The sequence below is a fragment of the Cicer arietinum genome, chromosome 1 (genome assembly GCF_000331145.2).
Source record: "Cicer arietinum cultivar CDC Frontier isolate Library 1 chromosome 1, Cicar.CDCFrontier_v2.0, whole genome shotgun sequence".
Classification (NCBI taxonomy): domain Eukaryota; kingdom Viridiplantae; phylum Streptophyta; class Magnoliopsida; order Fabales; family Fabaceae; genus Cicer; species Cicer arietinum.
The window spans coordinates 25,972,545-25,984,973 of NC_021160.2; the positions used below are offsets into that span (position 1 = coordinate 25,972,545).

The 12,429-nt window shown below is 31.1% G+C and overlaps 2 protein-coding genes across 2 annotated transcripts; both read left to right on the forward strand.

The window, feature by feature from the left end:
* Positions 1-5,718: 5,718 nt before the first annotated feature.
* LOC140918692 (uncharacterized) lies at positions 5,719-7,854 on the forward strand. The gene has a single exon (XM_073363478.1). It carries the CDS (start codon positions 5,719-5,721, stop codon positions 7,852-7,854), a length of 2,136 nt encoding a protein of 711 aa, XP_073219579.1.
* Positions 7,855-7,923: 69 nt separating this feature from the next.
* LOC140919254 (uncharacterized) lies at positions 7,924-10,319 on the forward strand. Its single transcript, XM_073364927.1, has 5 exons — positions 7,924-8,243; positions 8,326-8,431; positions 8,514-9,189; positions 9,502-9,659; positions 9,826-10,319. The coding sequence occupies exon 3, from the start codon at positions 8,523-8,525 to the stop codon at positions 9,186-9,188; it is 666 nt and encodes a 221-aa protein (XP_073221028.1). The 5' UTR covers positions 7,924-8,243; positions 8,326-8,431; positions 8,514-8,522; the 3' UTR covers position 9,189; positions 9,502-9,659; positions 9,826-10,319.
* The last annotated feature ends 2,110 nt before the right edge of the window (positions 10,320-12,429 follow it).

Consider the following 12,429-nt stretch of genomic DNA (forward strand, 5'->3'; position numbering starts at 1 on the left):
TTGGGAAATCGATTGTACAAGTCACAGTGACACCCCAGTTTTAAGGGTAATCGATTGGCAAATCGATTACTTAAATATCACTTGCAAAATAACCTTTCCTGTGACATACAAATCGATTGGACAATCTATGTTGTAAAATTTCAATCAAGTCAAATTTGGTTGCAATCGATTGGCAAATCGATTGAACTAAATCCCAGGTAAGAACGTTTTCAAACAAATACATACAAATCGATTGGCACGTCAATTAACATCAAAATAGCTGAGTCACTGACTTAAACACAATCGATTGGCAAATCGATTGAAAGAACTTTTAGAAATCACAGTGAACTCTGAGCTTGTGGCCAAATCGATTCTGAGTATTTGTTAATCGATTATGAAGACATGATAAATCGATTATGGAATCGATTGATATGTGTTTCAGTTTGAACATAACATCTGCAATCGATTACGAAATTGATTCATATCAGTCTTAACATAATTACTGAAAAATGTTGTTTAAAGAATCGATTGGTAAATCGATTGGCTTATATAGTTTCAAGATTCAAGAAAAACAAGACACGCGATAATCGATTGGCAAATCGATTAGACTAGTTTTATCACTTTAAGAAGTCGATTGGTAAATCGATTGATTAATATGTTTTTCAGAAACTATATAAACTGTCTTCAATCTTTCTTTAAAACATATGAATGATAACAACAATTATATCAATCTGAAATATTCTTTATATACAATAACACTTGGTTAATACACTGAGATTGTTCTTTTTCAGATCACAGCCAAAGGGATTATCAACAATCAATAAGAGAGCTGGAAAAGTGATCTTGAAAGACAAGGGTTCTCATGAACAATCTTTGAATATCCAGAATTTTGAGAAGTCACATTAACCAAGATTGAAGACTACTTTTTGTTCTTCCTTTATTCTGTTTGTAATAATACTTTGAAAAGAAACGAAAGCGAGAAAAGCCAGCTTGAAACTGGTGGCTACTTTCTTGGGTGAGAGTGCTCAACAAGAAAGAGTCGCACTGTGATTCTGTGTTAGATTGCCGAGTATCTACAAGGATCAGAGGGTGATCAATAGGAAAGAGATCATTAAGATAGATAGGTTTCGGGGATGAAACTGGACAATCTGTAATTGATTCTTTCTATTGGAGAAGAAAATCTGAAATCCGATTGGATTTTCAGGACTGGATGTAGGTTGTCAAGTTGACAACTGAACCAGTATAAATTCTTGGTGCAATCTTCTCTAACCCTTAACTCCTTTAATTTTCTATCTTGCAATATCTGTATATGTGATTAATATTAGATGCATGTTAAACATATTCTGTGATAAGTATAATTGTTTAATCTGGTAATTTGACTTGCATGCATCTTGGTTAATCGCTTATCAATCTACTTGAACTTGCTAATCTTGTATGCCACAATTTAAATTCCGCTGTGTGTATGAAATTGATCTAATTTCTTAAAGAACTGATACATTCCGATTATTACGAGGTCGCACCAACCAACAAGTAAGACTTTATAGTTCTTGGGGAAGGAAAAAGTCAAAAGTACATGTCATGTCCTAAATTATGGAATGCTCAATCCTCTTATCCAAGGACGAACTACAAACTCATCCTCCTAAGCTTATGTATTACAAGGAAAATTGAATTACAATTTTGTAACTCAACTTAAAGACTATGGACAATTAAAAAAGTCTCCAACGATCACTTGACACTTTTTCTCATGAATGAAGCCTCATCACCTGTATAAAAGGAAGAGAACTCTTGATCATTCAAAACAACAATTACAAATACAAAAGAGAAACACTCAAAGCTAAGAAGAGCAATCTCATCCTCTCTTTGCACTTTCTACGATCTTTAACAATATCATTAATAATATTCTCTTAGAAAATTTTGTAAAGAGATAATCATACTCTTATCTCAATTCACTAGAAATGTATATTCCAAGTTCATATAAGCTTGGCAATAGGTGTAAATCAAGAAGAATGATAAAGTAAGCATGGGTGAGGCTGAAGAACAAACACACAGAAAAAGAGTCCCGTTAGAGGACAAGTTATTTTGATCATTAGTGAAATTCATAAGTTTGTGAAAAATTAGATGTAACCCATTTTGGGTGAACCAAAATAAATTTGTATGAGTCCTTTCTTGTACAAGTTTTATTATTTCGGTTACTAATGTTCATCACATAAATTATGTAGTTCATCCTCTCACAGAGGATAGAGTTTATAAACAAACTCATAAGAAAATTTTAAAACTACAATATATCTATTCAACCCCCCTTATAGTGATATTTTAGCTACTTCATTAATCATTATACATCATCGCATTATATGTCACGTTATTTAAAACATTTTACGTCATATATTTTTAGTTAAAAAATCACAAAGAGGGAAAAAAACTATTGACTTCTAAAATAAGGGGACCAATTTCGTGAATCAATAAAAATAGGAGGATAAAAACTACAATTAAGCCTTATTAATTTTTTACGAAATATCATTGTTGTTGATTTATTTACCATGTATACTTCTTTAGATATGTCTGTTAATTGTTTAATCCTCACAATTGTATAGATCAAAAACAAATTATTTGTTTACACTCGGAAGTACAACCATTTCATGGAGATCTATGAAACAAAACACAAGAACAATATCATCAAATAACAAGGAAATTTCATAACTATATAAAGCAAGTAAAGAATATGTGATGGTTGAAGTATGATTCAACACACATAAGACGCCTATGGTTTTTCTTCTAAAAAAATTCATTATAATGAATCTACAAGGACAATACCACATACATTGTTAGTTTGAAGATGAGTATAACAAAGGAGATAAAACATTTTTTTACAAAGTCGCTTGTAATCAAAGCTTTTGAGTAAATAGTACAAGAGAATATATTTGTTGTCTCAAATATAATTGTCTTTATGACGAGGAGAAATAAATGTGGTTTGTATTATCTTTCCTTCTGTAGGATATTTTTATTCATTGGGTTTTTTCTTAGTAAAATATTTATGAGGCATATCTGCAATAGACATTCAAAGGAGAATGTTATGAATATTTACATTAGTGAATGTCTATTCTATGGGTGATTTACTTAATATCTATGACTTTCATTCGTGGGCGATTTACTATTTACTAGTGGGATATAATTATTGCTAGAAGCTTCCCTTATATGTGATCGTTCATATACTTATAAGTTGCAAGACTTATATCCTATAAATAAGAATCATATGACATTATAAAGTATACACTATAACATAGAATACAAAGAGTGTCTTCTTCTCTATTTCTCTCATTCGTCTATTTTTTTCTATATCTTGCTTTCATTTTATAACATGTTTTTAATTAAAAAATAATTTTATGATTTATATAATAATTTCTTATGTAGATATTAGTTTATGTGTAAAGACGACTTATTAATATAAGAAAACAAATTACTATTCACTACAAGAAAACAGACATATACCTACAGAAGCTTATAATGACAAAATTAAAAACTGTAGGCATAGACAATCTATCCCCACAGATAAATTAATTTTTGTTGGTATAGGTGTCTTATACCTTCAGTGACATAAATTTGTCACTAAGGATTATAGTTACACACTTAAATCTGTGGTTATAGACATCAAAATTGAAAAATATATATTTTTTAAAGGAGCCAAAATATTAATTGTTTGTGAAAATAAAATTGTACAAAACTTTCAGGATTTAAGTCAAAAAAAAATTTAATGGAGGCAAAATCCTAATTTTTTTAATGCACCCAATTTCAATAGAGCCAAAATCTTAATTTTTTCAATGGAGGTAAAAAAAAATAAATTGAGATAAAATCCAAATTTTTTCAATGGAGGCAAAAACAAATTTTAATGGAGCCAAAATAAAAATTAATAGAGCCAAATACCAAGTACCAACTAAACCCTTTCTCATCAAAACACCTAAAACTCAAAATTGTTCCTCTTTCACCCAATCTGAGCCCTAATTTTAGCCCCAATCTGAGCCCCAATCATTCTCTTCTCCTTCTCGCCGTTCTCACTGTTCTCTTTCAGCCAATCTGAGCCCTAATCTGAGTCCCAATCTGAGCCCCAATCGTTGTCTTCTCCTTCTCGCCGTTCTCACTCAAAACTGCCGTTCTCGCTGAGCCCTAATCTGAGCCCCAATCTGATAATATTGCAATTGCAATGTTAGGGGGAATTGTATTAAGAACATTCAAATATCGATCTGATTTTTATTTTTGTTTTTTGACAGATTTTTTGTATATTGCTATTGTTTTGTATATTGCAATTGCAGTTGTTTTGTGAATCTGTTTTGTATAATGTGGATCTGTTTTGATCGCGTGTATGTTAATTTAATTTCAAGTTGTGAATCTGTTGTGTAGGTTTCTTGTTTAATTTCAAGTTTTTTAATTTCAGTTGGCTTGTGTGGATTTGCTGATACTTGTGCTTCTAATAATATTGCAATTGCAATGTTAGGGGGAATTGTATTAAGAACATTCAAATATCGATCTGATTTTTATTTTTGTTTTTTGACAGATTTTTTGTATATTGCTATTGTTTTGTATATTGCAATTGCAGTTGTTTTGTGAATCTGTTTTGTATAATGTGAATCTGTTGTGTAGGTTTCTTGTTTAATTTCAAGTTTTTTAATTTCAGTTGGCTTGTGTGGATTTGCTGATACTTGTGCTTCTAATAATATTGCAATTGCAATGTTAGGGGGAATTGTATTAAGAACATTCAAATATCGATCTGATTTTTATTTTTGTTTTTTGACAGATTTTTTGTATATTGCTATTGTTTTGTATATTGCAATTGCAGTTGTTTTGTGAATCTGTTTTGTATAATGTGAATCTGTTGTGTAGGTTTCTTGTTTAATTTCAAGTTTTTTAATTTCAGTTGGCTTGTGTGGATTTGCTGATACTTGTGCTTCTAATAATATTGCAATTGCAATGTTAGGGGGAATTGTATTAAGAACATTCAAATATCGATCTGATTTTTATTTTTGTTTTTTGACAGATTTTTTGTATATTGCTATTGTTTTGTTTTGTGAATCTGTTTTGTATAATGTGAATCTGTTGTGTAGGTTTCTTGTTTAATTTCAAGTTTTTTAATTTCAGTTGGCTTGTGTGGATTTGCTGATACTTGTGCTTCTAATAATATTGCAATTGCAATGTTCGGGGGAATTGTATTAAGAACATTCAAATATCGATCTGATTTTTATTTTTGTTTTTTGACAGATTTTTTGTATATTGCTATTGTTTTGTATATTGCAATTGCAGTTGTTTTGTGAATCTGTTTTGTATAATGTGAATCTGTTGTGTAGGTTTCTTGTTTAATTTCAAGTTTTTTAATGATTGAATGAAATGTTCAATTCAAAATCAAGTGCATAACAGCAATTATGTGCATTGAATTTACCTATAAGTAGGCCATTGTGAATCATTTGTGTCAATCATATAAGAAACTTTTAATTTATATACTTTTAATTTACAATTTTTTTGACCCTTTTATGTTGAATACCATGATTTGATGTTGTTGTTGAATACCATGTTCTTCATTTGAATTTTAAGATTGTTAATTTTTTAGGACTTGCATCATCCATTTTCAGTTAATTTTTCCAAATGGATAGAGAATGGATGTGTGATCCATCCAAAAAAAGTGAAGAATATATTCGAGGAGTTAATGAATTTCTTGAATTTGCTTTTTAAAATTCACAAATCAATGGAAAAATAATGTGTCCTTGTACAAAATGTGCCAATTGTCACTCTTATTCTCGCGTATGTGTTTATGAACACTTAACAGATCCACATCGTGGATTTCTTAGAGGCTATAGACAATGGATATATCATGGTGAAAAACCTAGAACTTCAAGTAGCGCTACTAAACAAAATGTAGAAATGGAGCATGACATGGATGGATTAGTTCATGATGTATTTGGAGTTCATTCTACAGAAGAGCCAATTTGTGGTGAAGGTGAAAGGATTCCCGAAGTTAGAGAAAACTCTAAATTTTACGAATTTGTAAAGGAGAATGAGCAAATGCTTTACCCCAACTGTAAGAAGTATAGCAAGCTATCATTTATGGTACATTTGTATCATTTAAAGTGTCTTCATGGGTGGAGTGACAAGTCATTCTCCATGTTGCTTGATTTACTAAGAGATGCTTTACCAGAAGAAAATGTTTTGCCAAAGTCATATTATGAAACTAAAAAGATTGTTTCAGGATTAGGTTTGGGGTATGAGAAGATCCATGCTTGTCCCAATGATTGCATATTATATTGGGATAAATATGCCAAATATGAAGTATGTCCAAAGTGTAGTACGTCAAGGTGGAAAACAACAAATGAAGACGTACAAGGTAATGGAATGGAGACTTCTGAGAGGCGAAAGAAGATACCAGCAAAGATCCTTCGATGGTTTCCATTGAAACCAAGGTTGCAAAGGTTATACATGTCCTCCAAAGTTGCAGAATCAATGAGATGGCACCATGAGAGTAGATTGAATGATGGTTCTCTTAGGCATCCAGCTGATTCCCTTGCTTGGAAGAATTTTGACGCTCGATATCCAACATTTTCGTTAGATCCTCGTAATTTTCGATTAGGAGTGGCTTCATATGGTTTCAATCCTTTCAAGACTATGAGTATTACTCATAGCACTTGGCCTGTCATTCTAATTCCTTACAATCTTCCTCCTTGGATGTGCATGAAACAACCATACTTCATGTTATCACTATTAATTCCGGGTCCAAAAGGTCCTGGAAATAACATTGACATTTATCTGCAACCTTTAGTACAAGAGTTGCAAGAGTTATGGGATGATGGAATTGAAACATTTGATGCCTATAAGAAAGAGACATTTCAACTTCGTGCAGCTATGATGTGGACTATTAATGACTTTCCAGCATATGCTAACTTGTCTGGATGGAGTACTAAAGGTCAATATGCATGTCCATGTTGTGGTATTGAAACTACCTCGCAGTGGTTACGTCATGGCAAAAAATTTTGCTACATGGGTCATCGTCGTTGGTTATCTCCCAAACATAAGTGGAGATTGAATAGTAGGGATTTTGATGGAACACGAGAGCTAAGGATCCCTCCTAAAAGACTTGATGGGACTGATATTTTAAGACAAATAGATGAATGTAGAGAAAAAGGTCTAGCAAATGGAGCACAACCTTGGAAAAAGAAGAGCATTTTCTTCACATTGCCTTATTGGCAATATAATGTATTGCGTCATAATCTTGATGTGATGCACATTGAAAAGAACGTATGTGACAACATTATTGGTACATTGTTAAACCAAGAGGGAAAATCCAAAGATAATTATAAGGCACGAGCTGATCTTGTAGATATGGGCATAAGAAGTATGCTCCATCCTCAACCAAGTCCTAATATAACTACAACGCGTTTGCCTAGAGCATGCTATCAAATGACTAACAAAGAAAAGGAATCTTTCCTAAGCATTCTCAAGAATGTAAAAACTCCAGATGAATGTTCATCAAACATCCCACGTTGTGTGCATGTCAAGCAACACAAGATGTTTGGATTAAAAAGTTATGATTGTCATGTTTTGATGCAAGAGCTTCTTCCAGTAGCATTACGGGGTTCATTGCCAGATAAAGTCACTTCAGTGTTAGTTGATCTTTGCAATTTCTTCAAGCAAATTTGTTCTAAGGTACTTAATGTGGAATTTCTATCACAATTGGAGTCTCAAATAGTTATCACACTTTGTCAGTTGGAAACAATTTTTCCTCCTTCATTTTTTACTGTTATGATGCATTTGGTAATTCATTTGGCACACGAAGCCCAAGTTGCTGGACCGGTACAATATCGATGGATGTATCCGCTTGAGAGGTATGTATGTTTATAAAAATTGGTTTAATTAAAAGTGTTAAACAAGTTTTTTTGGATGTTGAGAACATAAATATTTTAAATTTTCTTCACTTTCAGGTTTCTTCTTACTCTTAAGTCCTTTGTACGTAATAGAGCCCATCCAGAAGGATCAATTGCAGAGGGATTTTTGGCCAATGAATGTTTGACGTTTTGTTCGCAATATCTATCTGGGGTAGAAACTAGGTTCAATAGACCTAACAGAAATGACGATGAAGTCTCTGGAAGGCCATTAGGGATAAAGAAACAACAAAAGTTACGATTAGGGAAGAGGAAGAAAGTGAGTAGAACTAAACTTGACAAGAAAGAGTTAGCACAGGCACATAGATATGTGCTTTCTAATTGTGATGCAGTTGCTCCATTTATAGAGTAAGTCACATATCATATTTCAATTTTATACAATTGAAATTTTTATTACATTTTATTTTAACTCTATTACTGTTACTTTTAGAGAACACATTTTACATCTTAAGAGACAGTGTCGACCACGACGATTGACACAACTTGAAATTGACAAGCAACATGGTCAAAAATTTATTGAGTGGTTTAAACTCAGGGTGAGCATATAATAATTTAATTATTTAAATTTTACTGATTGTTTTTATATATAAACTTACTATATTTCATGAAATATTTTAGATCCAGCGTATGGATGAACAAAAGAGCTCAGAAGTTACTCATGAACTTAGATGGTTATCCCGTGGACCATCTGAGGTAGTAAGAAGATACACAGGTTATGCGATTAATGGTTTTAGATTCCACACAAAGAAGAGAGAGAGATTTTTGAAAACACAAAATAGTGGAGTTGTTGTAAAGACAAAGACCTCAACAGATGAAATTAATTACTATGGGGCAATAACTGATATACTGCTGTTGGATTATTCTGGAAAGTACAAGTTTGTGTTATTTAAATGTGATTGGGTTGATATTAATAAAGGTATCAAGAAAGATAAGTTTGGTATGACGCTTGTCAATTTCAAATTTTTAAAACATACTGGGAAAAATATTTGTGATGACCCATTTGTGTTTGCATCACAAGCTAAAAAGGTGTTTTATATATATGATGAGAGAAACAAGGATTGGCTTGTTGTTCTCAATGCAAAAGTTAGAGATATCTATGATATGGGTGATGAGGAATCTAATGAAATTGAAGAAATTCATGGGCAACTAATGGGCGATACAAGTGAAGCTACTCAAAATGTTAATGATTTGGTTAGGCTTCAAGTTGAAGACGATAATGATTTTTTTGAAGTTGTTGATGTTGATAATATGGATGATGATGAAGATAATGAAGATGATGAGGAAGACGAATGAAGTGTGTTCTAATTGTGCATGATTTTATACATTATGTTTTTATTATACTTTTAGATTTGTCTATGTTTTTCTTATACTTTTAGATTTGTCTATGTTTTTCTTATACTTTTAGATTTGTCTATGTTTTTCTTATACTTTTAGATTTGTCTATGTTTTTCTTATACTTTTAGATTTGTCTATGTTTTTCTTATACTTTTAGATTTGTCTATGTTTTTCTTATACTTTTAGATTTGTCTATGTTTTTCTTATACTTTTAGATTTGTCTATGTTTTTTGACTTTTGTCCAAGTTACTCATTTATAATTTTGTGTTAGAGAAGCAATGGCTCGAAGAAGAAAGTTAAATATTCGACATCGAGCAAGTGATAATGAAGGAATTCAGTCTACTTCAAATAATACAAACTCAACCAATGTAGAAGGAAGTAATGTTGCAGAAACTCGTTCTAGTCCTTGTCATGCAGAAGGTGTCATACGTGAGTCTGTAGAATCTCACTCAATTCCCTCTGATATAGAAGTTGAAGAAGAACAAATTGAAAAAGGTATTAATTATATATTCTTTGTTTTGAAGTTTTATTTATATTATTTTTATTATGACTTATATGCACACATAATGTTATTGTCCTTTTGTTTTGTTTGTAGAAGTAGAGCCTAAACGGGCTAGAGGTCCTACAAAAATGTTAGATGTATGGGAAATGGAAGATGGTGATTTAATAATCGTTAATTTGGACAAATATGGTCGACCCATTGGTGAGGAAGGGACAACTCTAACTCGTTTCATTGGTAGCGTAGCTAGAAGGTATCAATATGCTCCTATCAACTACAAGTCATGGAAAGTTATGCCAAATGATTACAAAGAAGAAATGTTGAAATTAATAGAGGTATTATGATTATTCATTTAACTAATATAACATTTTTTTAAGAAGTCAATTGAGATGTACAATTAACATGTTTTTTAGTTTTTGTGCTCTAACATGTTTGATGTACAATGATGATGTTAGGAATATTTGATGGATTAACAATTTATAATCATACTTATAGTTTAAGAATATAGATGTTTAGCACACTCAAACTACATCATAACATGTTGATAACTGTAAGAATACATTTAACTAATATAACATGTTTCTTTAACATCTCTTATTGTGTAGAGTAAATTTGAGTTTGTTCCTCCAATAAATGACTTAACAAGAGAAATGTTAAAATCTGAGCTGAATGAGAAATGGAGGCAATGGAAGGGTGATCTAAAGTCAATGGCATATGACCCTACTAAAACAGAAGAAGAAGTTGCATCTCTTGTACCAGATGATAGGGTTGACCCAAATCAATATCGTGGTTTGGTTCATCATTGGTTTTCTGATGAAGGACAAGTAAGTCGTATATATTATGAGTAATATATTAAAGAGTTTATTATTAAGACTAATATTTTATTTCAATTGCAGAAAATAAGTAAAATTAATAGGCAAAATCGTGCTAAATTTGAAGATGTTCATTGTATGGGTTCAAAAAGTCTCCCAAAGTTTATTGATGAGAAGGTTTATTTCTATTTCTATTTTTATGGCTTTAATTTAAATTAAAAATGAAATGCATTTAACTTATTTATTTGGTTGTAGATAAAAAGGGCAAAGGAGTGTTGCCTGGACGTAAAGAGATTTACATTGATACCCGCACTCGTAAAGATGGAGCAATTGTCAATGGAAAGGCTGCAAGATTGATTGTAAGTTTTGATAATAATTAAACGGTACCAATATATAAAATGTGTATAAATTAAGTTTGACAAAGTGCTGAATTTTATTTTCAAATGTATGATGATTGTATTGGATTTTTACTTGACCATTTAGGAGATTTTGTATTTGTTAGCCTATATGCAATGTTGAAGTTTTTTAATTGGATCTTATTGTAGTACTACATGCTTTGAATGTCAATTTCAATTTGGTATTTTCAATCATTAATAATTTTTATTTTATTTTTTAGGAAGAACTAAAAAAACATAATAATGAGGCTGGAACTTCTCAATCAACCCAAGACACACAAGGTTCTATGTCTTGGAAGGATGACATATTTTATCAAGTACAAGGACCTGATAAAAACGGACGTGTGCGATGTATGGGCAAGATTCCTCATTCTAAAAAATCGAAGGTTTGTGCATCTGAAAATGAAGAGTTGCGCGAAAGAGTTAAGAATATGGAAAACTTGTTAGCAAATGTGATGACTTTAATTCAAAATCGATTTTCTGGAGCAGATGTTAATGATATAATACAAGCTGCAAGACAGGTATATCATAAGTTATTAATCTTATCCAACTAACTTCATAAGTTCCATAATCGTATTTTTCATAAGTAATATTTTCTATTTTTTGTGATAGGTTCCTGATGCTACTAGTGCTCAAAACCATTTGAATTCACTTAGTCCAAACAACAACGAAAATAATGAAAATGGTAATTAGATAGTATTAGTTAATTTTAATTAAAATCATTAACATTTTCTCTATTTTATTAGTAATATTTTTATGTGGAATCGTGTATTTATTCATTTGTTATTTTATTGATTGTAGGTGAAGATTAAAAGCTAATTTGTTGTTGAAGATGGAATATTGGCAATTTAGTGGACTCTATTTCTTAATATTTTTTGAGATTGTTATGTATGACACAAGATGTCTATTTTAAATGTCTATTTTTTGAGGTTAAGGGTTTTGTTTTATCGTTGTAAGACTTTTATATTAATTTTTAATATATACAATGAACACCTTTTATTTTATTTTGAGTCTTAGATATATATATTTCATTGTATATTTATATTTGGTTAATTTTATAAAATAAATTTTAAATTATTATATAATTTTTGTTGATAACAAAAAATTAATATTTATAATGAATTAATTACTCTTAAAACCTATACCAACAGAAAAAAGTTGTCACTTAAATGTATAGCAACAGAATCAAAACCGTAGGTATAAGTTGTATAAATTATGGCTAAAGTATATACCAACAATGAAATATCCGTAGGTAAAATCAAATGTTTACCGCAACGAAAAAAATTCTGTCACTATACCCTGTAGCCACGGCGAATATCCGTAGGCATTGGGCGATTATATACCACGAAAAAAAACCCCGTCGGTATAGGTAAATTTGCCTATCCCTACGGTTTTTATACGTTTACCTACAGATTTTCACTGTCGCTAAACGTTCATTTTCTTGTAGTGATTGTTATTTGAGTACTTCTTCCATTCCTTAATATATGTCACTT